The following is a 17,593-nucleotide window of genomic DNA, read 5'->3' on the forward strand; positions in this document are numbered from 1 at the left end:
GTGGCTGGGGCAGTGCGCAGAGGCTGTGGAGGGGCTTTCGGCTCCCGGCCCGCGGGTCTCAGACCCAGGGGCTGGGCCCCGAGCCCCCCGCCCCGGTCCCAGTTGGGTCGCGCCATGCTGCGCTACCTGCTCAAAACACTGCTGCAGATGAACTTGTTCGCGGACTCCCTGGCGGGGGACATTTCCAACTCCAGTGACCTGCTCTTCGGCTTCAACTCCTCGGTAGCGGCGCTCAACCACAGCCTGCTGCCCCCCGGCGATCCCTCTTTCAACGGTAAGACCTTGCTCCATGGGGACCTCAGATCAAGGGATGGAGTAAGGTGGGAGGGCGTCGTGGAAGGGGAGGTCAAAGAGCTCCTGTCCCAATAACTGGGACCAAGCGGCGCCTCCTAGCGCCTCCTCCGGATTGGGGACCAGGGGATAATTTGGAGCTTCTAGCACCCGAGTGGAGGTATCGACGGAAGATCGAGGGCTTGGGAGGAGATGGCTGCTAAGTCCGTTGCTCTCCACCTGCGCCACCGACCGCCACTGCCGCCCCAAGTGAGGAGAACCGTGGCTGGTGACGGGCAACTACGGAGCTTAGAGTGGCTGGGACCCACTGCAGGGAGGGCAGAGGAGGGAACGCGGTGGCCAAGCCGCGCCACTTAGTGACTCACCCAGGTAGCAAGTTTTCCTTCGGGACCCTAAGTTTTCCAAGAGCTCACTTAGGATTAGGGTGAGGAAGCTAAAATGTTGGGTGTGTTTACTACAGAGGGCGACAGACGCTGAGACCGTTTTAGGGAAACTCGGAAGTTTGCCCCTCAGAGGTGGAACTCACCCCGGCCCACCCCGCGGAACTGCGGCGGGCTGGCTGCGCCGGCGGCGAGGTCGTTACCGCTAATTACGGTGATTAATAAATGACTAGACAGCGCGCTCGCCCCTAGCGCGGCGGGGAGGCGGCCAGAGTTGATCTCCCGGAGTCTGGGGAGACGCCCGATCGCGCCCCCTGCGGGCGGTGTCGGGAATCCCCCGCTTTCCCGGACCTCTTTGCGGGTGATTTCCCCCGTGGTTCCTCCCCAGTCCCCATCCCTTGACATCCACCCACTCGAATCTAGGGGCAGCACGGTCCTGGAAACTCGAAGATGACGGTAAAGGAGACCTAGACAATGTGCATGTGTTTGTGTCTGGGGTACTCCAGGTGCTGGGGGAGGAGCCCCAGAGCCCTATTAGCATGATCATTAGCTATTCATTAGCTGCTGTCTGAGCCTCTCCTGAGACCGGGAATGACAGGGAAGAAATTCCAGGGAAAGGGCGCCTGCAGCTGTGTCTACAGGAATTAGGGGGAAAGGGCCGACCAGAAGGGTGTGGTATGTACACGAAGGAGCAGGGACGAAGAAAGTCGGAAATGAGCCGGAGGTCTCCAAATTCCTGACCCGCTGTAGATTCCCAGGAGGGTAGGCACAGAGAGAGCCCTTCTCACAGACGCCCCAGACACACCTCCGTTCCCCCAGCGCTCTTAGGGTGTAGGTTCCACCATACACTGCCTCATTCAAGCTGGAAAATGTAAGGAGGTATGCAGGGAAGGCGTTGATGGCCACATTTTGCAAGTGAGGAAACAAATTCAGAAAAGATGAAAAGTACCCCAGGGGTCACAGAAGCAACATAAAGCTTAGCAATAACAAACCTATTTCCAGTACACTCTAATGATTTGTGAAGGGGAACAAAGGAATATTGGGGCCTGTTAGAATCTGAGTCAGGTATAGACTATAGTAGCCAAGATAAGCTAAGGTAGGCCAGGGAGGGAGAGCCCTCAAGTCATCACAGAATTGACATATATATTGAGCCTTCCCTCAATTGCTTTACATATATTATGATCTGAAGACAACCCTATCACTACTCCCATATTTAAAATAAATAAACTGAGACTCAAACAAATTCAATAATTTGCCCAAGTTCTTGCAGTCAAGAAGTGTCAAATCTGAGATCCCAGCCCTACTTGGTTCCAGGACGACCCCTGAGCTCTTCACCACTCTAGTGCCGCTCAGGATGGAGGTCTGTCTAAACCGGACGGGGACGAGGTGCAGGGGAAGAGACGACGGAGAAGCAGAGATCTCCATTTGGAAGGAAGCAACCGGAGAAAAATTACTCCCTTCCCTAAGTAGGAGGGACACTAATCTGGTCCTAGCCAGTTAAATAAATTCTCCCCGGGACAGTACCAGCATGGGGCAACCTCCTTCTGGCCTAGTCTCCATAAGAACTTCTCAGGGTAGGGGTGGGGAAATGAAACCCGATCCCACACGAAGCGTGAAGCTACAGGGAGGTCCCTGCGGATTTTGGAACAGAGTGGGAGGGGCGCGGGCGGGGAAGGGTAAGGTAGAGAACAGAAGCGGGGGTAGTCCCTGGTTTCGGAGGACACCAAATCACGCGAGGCAGCAGCGGCGCCTACTGGCCGCCATGGGTTACGAATCCACTTCAGAAGAAGCTGGAAGTGTCTGAGCCTAACGGGTTCCAGGATCCTGGATCCCAAGGCAAGTGCAGAGGATGAAGCCAGCAGAAGTCTGTAGGCCAAGTGAGAGGCAGGAACAGAACATCCAGGTGAATGGATCTGATGAGACAGGAAGGAGAGGAATCCCCTTCCCAGTGGTTCTTAGCCTCTATCCGTCGATCAACCTGTAGAATAAGCTGTTGAAAACTTTGCACCTCTAGAAAAGGAGCCACTACTAACATTTTCACTACCATTTTCACTCAAGTCCTGTGACTCTACAGGTTTTTCCAAGCATGATTGTCTGGGGTGTCAGTAAGAGGGGCACCTGGCTGGCTCAGTTGGGAGAGCAGGTGACTCTTGATCTCAAGGTTGTGAGTTGGAGCCCCATGTTGGGCATTGAGTTTACTTAATAAAAAAAAAATTTTTTTTAAGAAATGAAAAAGAAGAAGAAGGGCTCCATGTCCATGCATTGGCTCCAGGTTAAGAACCCCTTCTAGTCCAGTCTCTAGTCGGATCAGTCTCCTCTTACCTTTCCTAAGGGAGGGACTCCAGGCTTGTCCCCATTCTCCATTTTTATGACCCGCGGCCATGCAGAGGGCCAAGAAACAAGTGTTAGCTCTGGTGCAGGTCTTCAGGGGCAAGGACAATCTGAAAACCAGTGAGGGTGGGAGACTGAATAACAGTGGGCTGGAGGGGAAGCCCTGTCACTCAAACTTGGCCAGAGAGAAGGCTAGTGTCTGTCTTTGGGCAGCCTAGAAAGCCAGCCTAGGAGTTGGTGTCCTGATTCCTCTACCCATCTGCCTGTTTGTAACGTGTGTCCTCACCAGCCCAAGAACGTGGGAGTGCCTTCCCAGAGGAGACAATAGACCCTACAGAGAAAGGGTGGGCAGGGTGGGCAGGAGTGGTTATTTTTCTCTCTGGAGCCTCAATCTCTCCCCTAATTTCCCGGTCTAAATGCTCTGTGCCAACACCCCTACTCTTAGTGTCAAGGGTGGAGCCGGAGGACGCGATGCCGCGCATCGTGGAGCAGCCGCCTGATCTGTTGGTCTCCAGAGGCGAGCCGGCCACTCTGCCCTGTCGCGCGGAGGGCCGGCCCCGGCCCAACATCGAGTGGTACAAGAATGGGGCGCGAGTGGCCACTGCGCGCGAGGACCCGCGCGCGCACCGCCTGCTGCTGCCCAGCGGGGCACTCTTCTTCCCGCGCATCGTTCACGGGCGCCGCGCGCGGCCCGACGAAGGTGTCTACACTTGCGTGGCGCGCAACTACCTGGGGGCAGCGGCTAGTAGAAATGCCTCGCTAGAAGTGGCAGGTGAGAGTCCGCACTGTCCGCTGGTTGCTTCCCCAGCCTAGGGGAGGCGGGAGGGTACCAGATAATCTGATCCAGAACCAGCCCGATCTCAGCTCCTTCAACATCTTCTTTGGAGACCGTGACCTTTGGTCTCTAACATACATGCCTTGACCGGAGGGAGGAAGTGGCCCTGGTATTTTGGCCCCTGGGCAAGAGTTCCCGTCTGCGGTGATACAGCCCTCCCCAAAACAATTGCCTTGTGTCTTAACCCAGTTACTCCTGTTTATTCCCCTGGTCATTCATTCTCACTGTCTCTTTGTCTCTGCCTCTGTCCTTGTCTGTCTGTCTCTCTTTACAGTCCTCCGTGATGATTTCCGGCAGTCTCCTGGGAACGTGGTGGTGGCAGTGGGGGAGCCAGCGGTAATGGAATGCGTGCCCCCCCGTGGCCACCCGGAGCCTTCCGTGTCTTGGAAGAAGGACAGTGCAAGACTCAAGGAGGAGGAGGGAAGGATCACGGTGAGGAGGCGTGCCCTGGCTAGGGATCTGACTAAGGGCCAGGGCCAGAGCCATCATGAGAGGTGGAGCCACAGGTTAGGGGGTTGGGTATGTCTCAAAGGAGGAAGCAGTGAATCTCAGGGTCTTGGAGGGGCGAGGAATAATGTCTTAGATGTGATAAGGCAGGAGATTTAAGGTCAGGGTATCAGCTGACCAGAGGCTGAGAGGCAGCTATTAAGTAAGGGATAAGTTAAGGATGGATAGGAAGAAACTGGTATGAATTAGGTGGGGAGCAAGATGCCCCAGGGACTTGTGGGAGGTGGTTTGGGCTGTGGGAACAAACACAGACCTGAGCCCCACCTTGGGTAAATCACTTAAGGATTCCTTATCTGATAAGTGAGTCAATTTTACAGGTTTTCATTAGTTTACTAGGAGGATCAAATAAATAAATATACTTTGATGGTTACAAAAGACCAAAGTTACCATTATTACTCTGCAGATTCGTGGAGGGAAGCTGATGATGTCACATACACTCAAGAGTGATGCAGGGATGTATGTGTGTGTGGCCTCCAACATGGCAGGAGAACGGGAGAGTGGGGCAGCCGAACTTGTGGTCCTGGGTAGGCACAGGGAGTTTGGGAATTATGGGGGTGTGCAGCCTGGGCAGTAAGAAGCTGTGCAGATCCCTTGATGATTCACTCCTTCCCGATCCATAGAGCGACCCTCATTCCTGCGTAGACCTGTGAATCAGGTGGTCCTGGCAGATGCCCCCGTGGATTTCCCATGTGAGGTGCAAGGAGATCCGCCACCTCGTCTAAGATGGCGCAAGGAAGATGGGGAACTACCCACAGGCAGGTGAGAAGCCCCCTCCTCCTGCCTGTAAGGAGACCCAACCACTCAAGAGCACACCCTGCCCTAGAAAAGGGACAGGCAGACACCCTCTCAGAGAAATCTGTTACCCTGGAGCCTGTGGCCCCTCCCCTCTCCAGTCTCCAGCTCCTTTTATGGGTCCATGGGTACCAGCCTCTGTCCCTGTTGAGGCCTACCTTGTCTTTACGTACCCTGATCCTGGTGTCTGTCTGGGGGAGAGAGAAGGAGTCTCTAGCTGTGGCCAACCCATTCTGGGGGTGGGGAGTGGAGCAGGTATGAGATCCGGAGTGACCACAGCCTTTGGATCGGGCGTGTGAGTGCGGACGACGAGGGAACGTACACCTGTGTGGCTGAGAACAGCGTGGGCCGTGCCGAAGCATCTGGCTCCCTCAGTGTTCACGGTGAGGGCTGGCCTGGGACTGTCAGAAGCAGGGATGAAATGAGGGACCAGGGAGGATGGGATGAAGAGGAGAATGAGGGACAAAGGACAGAATGGGAGATATGGTGGTGGGGGGGGATCCCTTGACACTTCTAGAAGGAGAGAGCTGAACAGGCTTGAACAAGAGATGGATATCTGCTCTTACTTAAGCCAAGCTTGGGCTTCTCTCTCCTGTTCCCTCAGTCTCCCTTCTGAGTACCCTGACTCCCTGTTCCTTTATCCCCTCCCCCTTCCCAGTCCCTCCCCAGCTGGTCACCCAGCCCCAGGACCAGATGGCAGCTCCTGGAGAGAGCGTGGCTTTCCAATGCGAGACCAAAGGAAACCCCCCACCTGCCATCTTCTGGCAGAAGGAGGGAAGTCAAGTAGGTGGCCAGCTGCATGGTGGGCCTTCCCACAATCTTCTCCTCTGGGTCTTAGCCTCCCCGCTTCTGTATTCTCTGCACACTTCTCTCTGTTTTACCTTTGGTCCTCCCAGAAACCCTTGCAGGTTATTTGTGTGGGTCAAATAAGATAATGAATATAAAAGGGCTAGCTAACATACCGAACACTTAAAAAAAACAAAAAAAACTGATAATATGTTTAGGTGAAAGGAAAGAGTCCTGTATGGTAATTCCTTGGAGAATCCTTCTATTTTAGGCAAGGCTGCCCTGAGGATGTAGCACATCCACTTGGATGCCTCCTCTCCCAGACACCTGGGGTCTGGGCTTTAATATGCTGCTCTGGAAAGTGTGTACTGTACCAAAGCTGCTCAGCGAACAGCATTACTTGCTCATCATTTTACAAGGGACTTCCACCAGGGGGAGCTCACAGGCACCCCTCTCCAATCTTCGCCAACAAATTGCTGATTGCACAACAGGAAAGAATATTAACTGAAGTTACAACACGAGTCCCGCCCACTAGGTGAAAGGTGGGCATTTTGCTCCTAGGAAGCAGGGTCAGTATAATAAAATCAGTCTGCCTAACTCCACCTCCCTGGAAAACCAGCTCTCCCACTACCTCATTTCAAATCCACAGCCACAATTTTCCAATATCTTCTCTAGCATCTGGGATTGCTGTATTTTAAATGAATAAAAATGCTGGTGGTAGTAGAGGGTGGGAGTAGGTATCCATCAGGGGATCAGCCTGGTGCCATTTACCTGTGACCCAACCACCTTCCCTACCTTCCATGTATCTAGGTAACGTAAAATGTTAAAGCCAGAAAGAAGGGGAAAGTTTTTGACAATTATCACACAATGCATTAAAAGATTTTCATATGTTTAATCATTTAATCCTCATGACTATCCTCATGACTATCAACTTTGTGGAAACTGGGGCTCAGGAAGGTTAAATATGTTGCTCAGAGTTTCCCAACTAGTAATCACAAAGCTAGGAAGTGCACCCCAATATCATCTCATAAAATTTCCACATTTTTGTGAGTCAATCTAACTATTTTGCCCAAGGCCATATAACTGGCTGGGGACAGTATGAACTAGAACCTTAGGGATTCTCTGAATTCGGGGGTTGATGGGAATGGGGATCTCTCTGCCAGCTGCCTGTTCATTCCTTGTCTCGGTTCCTGGCTTTGTCCACAGGTCCTGCTTTTCCCCAGTCAGCCACTTCAGCCCAAGGGGCGCTTCTCAGTCTCTCCCAGAGGCCAGCTCAACATTACTGATGTGCAGAGTGGGGACGCTGGCTACTATGTGTGTCAGGCTGTTAGTGTGGCCGGCAGCATCCTGGCCAAGGCCCTGTTGGAGGTAAAAGCAGGTAAGTGCTCATGGAGAGAGGCCTGGCCCCATGGCCTGGAAGGAAATCATGGCTTAAGGACATCTGTTTTTCTTGGGTTCTGTATCATATGTCTGCAAGGGGAGGGGCGTGTTCCTGAGACATGGCCTTGAAGTTAGGAAATCAGCTACAGAAGCCAGTAATAGATGGCTGGTTCCAGGCAGAGACTACAGATGGTTATCGAAACCCTTCCAATCTCCAGGGGAAGGAGGGCTGAAGGAGCAGAGAAGGAGGACAAGGGGCTGGTTTCCTGAACCCAGGATCCTCTCCTGAGGTGCCCAAGTTCTTCCTCTCTCAGCCTCCTCCTTGGACGGGCTGCCTCCCATCATCCTCCAGGGACCAGCCAATCAGACGCTGGCACTTGGCTCCTCTGTGTGGCTGCCATGCAGAGTGACTGGGAACCCTCAACCTAGCATCCAGTGGAAGAAGGACGGGCAGTGGCTGCAGGGGGACGACGTGCAACTCAATCTAATGGCCAACGGTACCCTGTACATCGCCAGGGTGCAGGTGAGTCTCACCCCTGGGCCCTGAGTAACCGAGAATGGCCACACAGTCCACATGCCCAAATCTCGGAAGTACCCTCTGGGACTAACTCCATTTCTACTCCTCTGCTTAGACTACCTAAAGTGTACAATGCCCTCACCACCCTTCTGTATACCCACCGCCACCCCCTCGCCCTACCTTGATCCACTCTGTTTGCCAGTCCTCTACCCTCTCCCGCAGGAGATGGACATGGGTTTCTACAGCTGTGTGGCCAAGAGTTCCACAGGGGAGGCCACATGGAGTAGCTGGCTTAGGAGGCGGGGTGAGTTTTGTTTGTCCCCTTGCTTTGCCAGCACCTTCATCCAAACCTGCTTCGAAGGTACTCAGTACCTCCCTGAGCCCCAGAACTGATTTATCTTCCAAATGCCACGGCCATGGTGGTGAGGAGGAGCTTGACACAAGTGATGCCCTTGGGAGGCAGATGTGAGGAGGGGTCAGTTCAGTAACCACGTCCCCGTCTCCACCATTACCAATGCCACAGCCCCAGAGCTTCTCTGGGAAGGAGGCTGGTGACGCAGGTGCCGTCCCTTTCCCATCCTTCTACTGAAAGATTATCGCCTCACTGCAGAGGACTGGGGAGTTTCATCAGAGCCCCCTACGGAGCCCAGTACCCCTCCAGGGCCTCCCTCTCAGCCACTGGTCACTGAGATCACCAAGAACAGCATTACCCTGACCTGGAAGCCCAACCCGCAGGCGGGGGCCACAGTCACCTCTTACGTGATAGAGGCCTTCAGGTATGGAGAAAATGTTGAAAGCAAACCTGGAAAGTTGGAAGAAGGGAATCTTATGTCCTTAGGGTCTTTGCTATGGTGGGGAGAGTTTTGCCAGTTCCCTCTCCCAGGGCAAGGAGATAGTAGGGGGCCACAGAGAATGCATGAGGGGTCCCCAGGCTCAGACAAGTCTGTCACCCCATTCCTGTTGCAGCCAAGCAGCTGGCAACACGTGGCGGACAGTGGCAGATGGCGTGCAGCTGGAGACACACACTGTCAGCGGTCTGCAGCCCAACACCATCTATCTGTTCCTGGTACGAGCTGTGGGAGCCTGGGGCCTCAGTGAGCCCAGCCCCGTCTCTGAGCCTGTCCGCACCCGGGGTGAGTAGGGCCAGAGTCCCTGGCTCAAGGCTATGACATGGAATGCTGCAGAGCACGCCTCCCCCCAAACCACGGGAGCACAGCCACTCTCTTCTGCAGTGTCACGTCTCTACTGTGGCCCAGCCTGGAGTAGGTCAGGCCTCCCTCTCATCTAGGGACAAGAGAAGAGGGGATTACCCACAGATAACGTAGCTTATGAGGACTGGAAGGGACACTGGAGAGTTCATCTTCATGTTAGAGATGAGGAACTGAGGTCTTTAAAGGCTACATATGTGGTTATGCAGAAAGTAGATTCATATTTGCTGGACACACAGGCCCACCTCTGGAAGCTATTCCCCTGACCAGCCCCCTCCTGAGGCTGGGGTGTGCTCTGGAGGACTGAGGATACAGTCGGTACAGCACACTTTCAGTCTGACTCTATCCTTGGTGGCTCTTGCTGAGTGGGCTTTTTGGTCAATAGACAGCAACCCATCCAGGCCAGTGGAGGACCCATGGAGAGGCCAGAGGGGACTGGCTGAAGTGGCCGTGCGTATGCAGGAGCCCATAGTCCTTGGGCCCCGGACCTTGCAGGTGTCCTGGACTGTGAGTGTGGCATGGGGACGAGGTTAAGGGCAGGGACGATGATGGGGGTGGTAGAGATCTCCAAGAATGGGTATGGGAAAGTGGGAAGTGAGTGGCTGGGAAAGACAGGTAAGTCGAGGAGGGACAGGACCTGGAGGACTTGTGTGGTCCTTACTTCTCCTTCTGGTATGCTTTGTCCTGTCTCCTGTAGGTAGATGGCCCAGTCCAGCTGGTGCAAGGTTTCCGAGTGTCTTGGAAGGTAGCAGGCCCTGATGGGGGACACTGGACAGTACTGGACCTACAGTCCCCAAGCCAGCAAAGTACTGTGCTAAGAGGACTCCCCCCAGGGACCCAAATTCAGGTCAAGGTGCAAGCCCAAGGCCACGAGGGGCTGGGGCCTGAAAGTCCCTTCATGACCAGAAGCATTCCTGAGGAGGGTAAGGGAGGTGGTGCACAGAGCTGATGAATAGACAACAGGAAAGAGGGAGTGGGGGAGGATAAAGGTTTGCAGGGGGAGAGCAAGGGGAGTTGTGGGAAGAAAAGATACCTTCCTTCCCTAAGGTGTCAACCTGGGAGGGGGCAGGTTGGGGCAGGAAGGGTAGCTGGCATGACTGTGTCTTTCTCACCATGCTCTACCCTGGCCCAGCCCCCAGTGGTCCCCCCCAGGGGGTGACAGTAGCCCTGGGGGGTGAAGGCAACAGCAGTGTCACAGTGTCCTGGGAACCTCCACTCCCTTCCCAGCAAAATGGGATCATCAAGGAATACCAGGTACAGGGTTTGAGAAGGGACTGGGGAGGGGAGGGAGAGGGAGGACCTAGGGGCTAGGATTAGGGAGGAGGAAACCCAGGACTGGCTTTAGGGTTGGAGATGAGGTTGGGGGAAAGGAGAGAGGTTTCAAGAGTATCCCTCCAGGCTGAACGATACCTGGCTAAGCCCCGTCTACCATTCAGAGCTTCAAGTTTCCACGTGAGGCCAGGATCCCATTTCAGACTCTCTGAACCCGGGTCTCCTCTCCCCAGATATGGTGCCTGGGCAATGAGAGTCGCTTCCACCTCAACCGGTCTGCGGCAGGCTGGGCACGCTCCGCGGTGCTCCGGGGACTGCTGCCCGGTGTTCTCTACCGGACCCAGGTCGCGGCGGCCACCAGCGTGGGCGTGGGCGTGGCCAGTGCCCCGGTGTCAGTGCAACTGCGTGAGTCCGGGGGTGGGAGTGGGGGTGGGGGTGGGCGCGCTGGGGAACTGAAGTGGGGTCCTAGTGTAACCGTGCCTGCGGGGTCAGGGATGACCCCTTCCTCGCTCCCGGGTTTCCAGGCCCCTAGTCCCCTCACCTCTCTGACCCCTACAGCTTCCCCGCCGGGATTGGAGCCTGGGCTCGAGGTGGGCCCGGGGCTGGCGGAGCGGCTGGCGAGGGTGCTGCGGGAGCCTGCCTTCCTCGCGGGCAGCGGCGCCGCGTGCGGGGCGCTGCTCCTCGGGCTCTGCGGCGTCCTCTACCGGCGCCGGAGGCAGCGCAAGGAGCTCAGTCACTACACGGGTGAGCGGGACCTGGGGCCCTGCGCGGGCCGAGGGGCGCACTTGGGCTTTGGTTAGACCGAGAGGAGCGCCTTGGAGTGGGCGGAGCCTGGAGGGAGGGAGGCGGGCGGAACCGAGAGCGGGACGGGAGGGGCTCACGGCTCGGTGAGTGGGGGGGGGCGGGGGAGTCAGAAGGAAGGGGTCGCACCACAGCTCAGCCCCTTCCAGAGGGGCGGGGTACGCAAAGATGGGGCAGGGAGCCGACGGGACTGGGGGAACGGCGGGGCCCGTACCTGAATCTGGGGAGAGGGGTAAAATTTCCCCCTAAGATGCCTCGATAAGACAGCGGGCTTTGCCATCCGTCTCTGTATAGAAGGGGCAATTCTGGAGAGGGGGAAAACTCACTTCCTGAAAGGCGGGGCCTAGCAGCAGGTGGGTGGCCAGGACCCTGGACGTTAAATTGTGGGGCGGGATCTGGGTGGAAAGGTGGGGCCCGCTGAGAGGGGCGACTTGATTTCTGCTACTCCCCCATAAGGGGCGTGTCTGGAGAGATTCAGCGGTCTCTGAGATCAGGGGGCCCCCCCATCTTGGCTACACATAAGAATCACTTGGGAACTTTAGAAAAATACTGATGCTTGAGTCCCACTCCTAGAAATTCTGATGAAATTGGTCCAGGGTACAGGTTGAGTGGTGGAATTGGGACCGGGGCCAAGAAGGGGACAAGAATGTGAGTATTTCTGACCCTTTCTCCATTTACCCTCCTCTTTCTCCCATGGATTCCTTTTCGGAAGCCTCCTTTGCCTACACACCTGCAGGTAAGATATCTCTGCTCCAGTGGGGTTCAGACCCCAAGTACGGGCCCTTCTCTCACTCAGTGTCCCCCTCATCTTCCCCAGTGTCCTTCCCACACTCAGAGGGCCTCTCTGGAGCCAGTTCCAGGTAATCCTCTTAATTCATCTCTCAAGGATAATCCCCTCCATCAAGAGACTATTCTCCTTCCTCCCCAGGCCTCAGTGCCTCCCCACGCTGCCTACCACCTGTCACCCCCAAATTCTCCATCACTGCCCTAGGACTCCTGGTTACTCTTACATTCGCTGGCCTGTTCGGGCTCTCAGTCCCCAGCGTTCACGTGCTTTCCCTCAGGCCACCCATGGGCCTTGGCCCCGCCCCCTACCCATGGCTAGCAGACTCGTGGCCCCACCCATCTCGAAGCCCCTCAGCCCCGGAGCCCAGGGGAAGCTGCTGCCCCAGCAATCCTGACCCAGATGACAGATATTACAATGGTGAGGAGTTCTAATTCTCTCAGGGGCACACCTGGCCCCCAACACCCTTCTCTCCTCTCAACCTACTGGGGCAAACTGAAGGGAGCCGAGGATTGCCAGTCTTCCTGAGGTTGGTCAGTCCTTGGGGAGGATATGAGTTGGGGGAGCCTCTCTCATGCCTAACCTTCACCCCAGTTTGGAAGTAAGGTTTGGGAAGGGGGAGAAGTTGGTCCGGTGGGATCTCCTTTTGCCCTCCATTCTCCTGTTGTCCGCTATTTTTCTGTCTCTGCCCCCTGCCCCTTGCCTCCCCCCCTGGCCTCCCTCTTTCTCCTCCTCAGAAGCAGGAATCTCCCTGTACCTGGCTCAGACGGCCCGGGGTCCTGCCGCCCCGACTGAGGGTCCTGTCTACAGCACCATTGACCCAGCTGGGGAGGAGCTGCAGACCTTCCACGGGGGATTCCCCCCAAATCCCTCAGGGGATCCAGGCACCTGGAGCCAGTACGCTCCTCCAGAATGGAGCCAGGGGAACAGTGGTATGACTGTGGTTCCAAATACCCCCCCCCCTTTTAGCTCTGAGCAGAGGATCCCCAAAGAATATCCTTTACCGTTCCCCTCTGGGACCTAGCCCAGCACTTTCTTCTGACATTTCTCATCTGCCTCCTATCTTGGTGTGTCCCCATCCTACCCTCCTCAGGAGCCAGGGGAGGCAAAGTAAAGCTTCTGGGAAAACCTGTGCAGATGCCCTCTCTCAACTGGCCAGAAGCCCTGCCACCACCTCCCCCTTCCTGTGAACTGAGCTGCCTCGAGGGGCCTGAGGAGGAGCTGGAGGGCGGGTAAGGATGTGCCCTGCTGCGGATGCCCTATACAGATGGGACTGCAGGGCCTCCTGCAGGGGGAGGGCAGAGGTGCTGGGAGAGGAAGGGAAGAGGGCAACTGGAAGGCCAAGGGGAAGGTATGGAAGCTACTCAATCACCCCTGTTTGCCCCCAGCTCAGAGCCAGAAGAGTGGTGTCCACCAATGCCTGAGAGGAGCCACCTGGCAGAGCCCAGCTCCAGTGGAGGGTGCTTGGTCCCTCCGTCCCAAGGGGAAGCCCCCTCTCCCACATCTTCCTATGGACAGCAGTCCACAGCCACTCTTACCCCCTCACCTCCTGACCCTCCCCAGCCCCCCACTGACATCCCCCATCTCCACCAGATGCCCAGGTAGGGAGGTATATGATGCCTTGCACATTATAGGCCCTGGGTACATATCTATGGAGTGGATGACTGGATGGATAGATGAATGGATGGATGGATGGATGGATGGATGAATCTGGGACGCAGAGGTCTCATGGCCACATCACAGTGGAAGTGTGATTTGGGAAGGAACGTGGAGGCTGACAAGGTCTCTCACTCCCTTCAGACTGTTTCTCCATTGGACTGGTTCTGCAAGCTTCTCGGGCATTTCAAAGACATGGCTCTCCTCATACTTCACTAGCTGGGGAGCCTTGTTGGGGGCAGGCTGTGCCTTATTCGTCTGAGTGTCTAGCACATGGTAGGCACTTAGCGTTTGTCACGTGAACAAATGCTGAGGCCTCATGTCATTGCAGGAGGGTGCCCCTTGGTCCAAGTTCCCCTCTCAGTGTATCCCAGCCCACTCTGAGTAGCCATGAAGGGAGGCCTGCTGGCCTGGGTGCTGGACCCACAGCCTCCCATCACCTCAGCCCCAGCCCTGTCCCTAGTACAGCCAGCAGTGCCCCAGGTGAGTCTGCAGAAGCCTTAACCTGCTCCTACTTCTCCATACCCTTCGAAGCTTCTTTCTTCTTCATCCTCAAGCCTGTTTCCTGATCCTCTGTCTCACCTGCTCTTCCTGTCCCCTAATGCTACAGGGAGAACCCGGCAGGTCCCTGGGGAGATGACTCCTCCACTTCAAGCGCCCCGTGCCCGAATCCGGAAACCCAAGGCTGTTCCCTACCGACGGGAGCACAGTCCTGGGGGTGAGGGTGCCAGGGGCCTGAGAGATGGTGAAAGGAGGGGGAACAGGCAGGAAACCAAGGGTGAGCTCTGCTTGGGGGGGGGGGAGTGGTGCTGGAGGAGGAAGCAGGTGCACCCAAATCTTGGGCTGTTCAGTCGCAGCCTCCTGGGGCCAGGGAGTAGGAGCGGGAGGAAGACTGGTATCAGGAGGAGCGGGAGACTCTGCTGAAAACAGGTCTCTCCCCAGACTTGCCCCCGCCACCCTTGCCGCCACCAGAGGAAGAGGCAAGCTGGGCCGTAGGGCTGAGGGCAGCAGGCAGCATGTCCTCCTTGGAACGGGAACGGGAGCGCAGTGGAGAGAGGAGAATGGTGCAGGCCGGGCCCTTGGGGGCCCAGCGGGGTCCCCACCTGGATGGTAAGGAGGGCCAGGAAAGGCCAGAAGGTCATCCCTACCCAAGAAGGTGGGACTGGCAGCTAGTGTAGTACAGCCAAGAAGGACTAATGTTCACCCAGCTCACCCCTTGTCTTCAGCGGGGTTCATGCACTTGATCAAATCCTACACGTCTCTGTAGCTCTCTCTGGAAAAGATCCCCAGAAGTTGTCAAGTTGTATAGTTTCCCAGGACTGAAGCCCAGAAGAGGCAAGAGTGGGACTCCATGTTCTGTCCCTCCTTTCCCAAGGCTCCCTCTGCCCGGGAGCTCCCTCTGGGTGTCTGAGCAGGTGCTATGTCAAGGCCATGTGCTGGGTGTTCTATGTCTCCTCAGCCCCCAGAAGGGCCTGGGCCCTATGCCTGCCCTCCGCCCTCCTTCCAGATCTGGGATTGCAGTCAAGGTGGCACAGTGGGCAAACAGTGACCTTCTGCTCTCTGCCCGGGCCTGGTGGCCCTTCTCTCTTGTGCTGCAGAAGAGGCCTGGCTCCCTTACAGCCGACCCAGCTTCCTGTCCCGGGGCCAGGGCACCAGCACCTGTTCCACAGCTGGCAGCAACTCCTCCAGAGGCTCCAGCAGCTCCCGAGGCTCCCGGGGCCCTGGACGGAGCCGGAGCCGGAGCCGGAGCCAAAGACCAGGACAGAAACGCGGAGAGGTGGGGGCTGGGGTAGGCAAACTATGGGAGACGAGAAGACTAGGAGGGGCGAGCCAAGGGATGATTGGAAACAGGAAAGGAGAGAAGGGCTTTCTGAGCAAGTGTCAAAAAGGAGGAGACCCAGTAGGTGAGGGGGAAGGGAGGGATCCTGGAGAACAGGTGATGAAGGGTGAGGACAAGGTGATATGTGGAGGAGCCTGGGCTCCCCAGAGGAGAGTGGGTTCAGGAGGAGGGCTGAGGAGAAAAGAGGCACGTCCCCCCCCATAGCCTGTTTGCCAGGGCCTAGGGCCTTGCAAACTAGCCTCTTTCTCTCTCTAGGAACCAAGATGACCCTGGATGAGGATATCAGGAGTTCCACGGGGAAGGGCTTGTCCCTGGGCTGGGAGCCTTGGATGGGAGCCCCTCCCCCTGGTAAATGGGTGTGAGCAGAGAGGAGCAGGGGGGGCCCTCTTCCCTCCCAGCAATGATGCTTAAAAGCCAGAGAGCCAGCTCTTCCTACCTGAAACTTTCCACCTCTTTCTACCTGAAACTCATGTGTAAAAGGGACAAATAAAAAGAGTCTGTTCAGAGCTCTGGGCCCTGCTTGTCTGGTTTCATGTGGGGCATGGGGAAGAAAGACTGCGAGACAGTGTAGATCAAGGCACTCGCTTGAAACTCTTCTGTCAAAAGCACCAGCTGAGGACAGGGGCTAAGAGATGCTGGCCTGGCCTGCCTCCTGAAGGAGCTGAAACTTGTCCCACCTTCAGATAACTAAGCCAGGCTCTCCCTTGGGGCCCTCCTCTGGGGCCTCTCTCCTCTCTAGGGGGAAATATGCCCCTAACAATAATAATACAAAAAAGGAGTTGGGGCACCTTGGTGGCTCAGTCGGTTAGGCGTCCAACTTTGGGTCAGGTCATGATCTCATGGTTCGTGGGTTCGAGTCCTGCATCAGGCTCTGTGCTGATAGCTTAAAGCCTGAAGCCCGCTTCAGATTCTGTGTCTCCCTCTCTATCTGCCCCTCCCCCACTCACACTCTGTCTGTCTGTCACTCTCTCAAAAATAAGTAAACATTAAAAAAAATTAAAAAAAATAATAGAAAGGAGTTGATGGGGGAAACCCCAGCCAAGAAGGGAAAACAGGCTTTTGTCAGGCTCCCTGACCCTGGATGTGTGCAAACAGATACCTCCTGGCCAGGCGAGACCCCAATGTGATGGGTTTGGCTGACACAGGATTTTTTAAAATATTGGCCCCGAATGCCATAGTGACCATTGCTCCCCCACCCACAGCCCATGCCACTCACTGGTTTTCTGTGGTTTGTTTCCTTCTCATTTTTTCACCCCCAGGCTCAGGAACTGCTCTGGGCTCTCAGGGGATGGCCACTACTCCCCACCCCCACCCCAAGCCCAGGCCTCTGACCTCTCCTGCCACTTTGACCTAAGTGTGCACAAATCCCTTTTTCTCCTTTGGTCTGGCAAACAGGGTTGGAATGTTTTCAAAAGGAATTTTACCAGGAAACTAAAAGAAAAACAAAATCCAAAAAAGGAAAAGCAAATAGAGAGGAACGGATATGTATCCGGAGCACTGATTTCTCATCCTGAGATTATGACATTCCAGACCAGACTGGCCGGTTTAAGGTAGTTCAGGCAGCACCGTGTCCCCCCGGCTCACGCAGCCTCTGAGTTCAGAGTGGCCTCCAGGTAGAGCTGCCTTGGTTTCGGGGGGGGGGATTATCACCCCCTTCCAGGGCCTGCTTCCTGATCAGCCCTCCCTAAAGATGTCCTCCGGTGGCCCTGGTCACACGCAGGAGCACCATCCCCTGCAGCTTGTGTGTGTCCTGCCCCTGCCTTTCCCACCAAGTTAGAAAAAAGACCAGCCCCCACCTGCCCTGCTTCCTGTGGCTCAGGCTTGTCAGTCCTGCTCCATTTCTCTGTGCTGTTGTTTTGTCTGAAGGGTGCTCACTAGGCAACCATTATAGGTGGTCCTACCTTTTGTGGAATCTAGCTACTTTGTCTATTTTAAGAAAACACCTGTTCTTAACCATCCAGGACTGGTCTCTGGGGAGCGGGGCACCGGGACCGCTGAAAACAGGAGTGTCTTCCCAGGACCAGTTGTTACGACCAGCAGACTGGGAAAATCTGATGGATGTGTGTAATTCTTCCCTCAATTGCAGAACAGAAATAAGTGACAGGCCCTGAGTGCCAACGAATGCTCAGTTCCGCCCCAACTGAGAGAATTCTTCCCATACCTCCAGGTACCCTCCCCAGAATGGTGCTCTGGGGGATGATCTCAACAAACTC

General features: G+C 55.9%; 1 protein-coding gene across 2 annotated transcripts; it reads left to right on the forward strand.

Moving 5' to 3' along the window:
* Positions 1 to 15,886, forward strand: ROBO3 (roundabout guidance receptor 3). 2 transcript variants are annotated; one of them, XM_043579707.1, is made up of 28 exons: positions 1 to 274; positions 3,448 to 3,774; positions 4,112 to 4,269; positions 4,748 to 4,868; positions 4,965 to 5,103; positions 5,392 to 5,519; positions 5,795 to 5,919; positions 7,129 to 7,300; positions 7,617 to 7,825; positions 8,042 to 8,123; positions 8,430 to 8,595; positions 8,786 to 8,952; positions 9,413 to 9,534; positions 9,725 to 9,950; positions 10,160 to 10,281; positions 10,533 to 10,704; positions 10,858 to 11,043; positions 11,813 to 11,836; positions 11,918 to 11,960; positions 12,165 to 12,304; positions 12,622 to 12,816; positions 12,978 to 13,116; positions 13,273 to 13,485; positions 13,872 to 14,023; positions 14,151 to 14,258; positions 14,483 to 14,650; positions 15,139 to 15,317; positions 15,636 to 15,886. In XM_043579707.1, the coding sequence occupies exons 1-28, from the start codon at positions 115 to 117 to the stop codon at positions 15,645 to 15,647; spliced, it is 4,155 nt and encodes a 1,384-aa protein (XP_043435642.1). In that variant the 5' UTR covers positions 1 to 114; the 3' UTR covers positions 15,648 to 15,886. The 2 variants fall into 2 exon arrangements, with proteins under 2 accessions (XP_043435642.1, XP_043435641.1); XM_043579706.1 differs by lacking the exon at positions 1 to 274 and having other exon boundaries at positions 3,378 to 3,774; positions 14,151 to 14,318.
* The last annotated feature ends 1,707 nt before the right edge of the window (positions 15,887 to 17,593 follow it).

Source organism: Prionailurus bengalensis, chromosome D1 (assembly GCF_016509475.1).
Source record: "Prionailurus bengalensis isolate Pbe53 chromosome D1, Fcat_Pben_1.1_paternal_pri, whole genome shotgun sequence".
In the NCBI taxonomy this organism is placed as follows: Eukaryota; Metazoa; Chordata; class Mammalia; order Carnivora; family Felidae; genus Prionailurus; species Prionailurus bengalensis.

Bases quoted from the DNA above. Each gene is read 5' to 3' on its own strand.
- ROBO3 (XM_043579707.1), top strand. From the start codon at position 115: ATGCTGCGCTACCTGCTCAAAACACTGCTGCAGATGAACTTGTTCGCG. The intron at 7,826-8,041 runs GTGAGTCTCACC...CCTCTCCCGCAG, and splicing joins TGTACATCGCCAGGGTGCAG to GAGATGGACATGGGTTTCTA. The intron at 11,961-12,164 runs GTAATCCTCTTA...GCTTTCCCTCAG, and splicing joins CTCTCTGGAGCCAGTTCCAG to GCCACCCATGGGCCTTGGCC.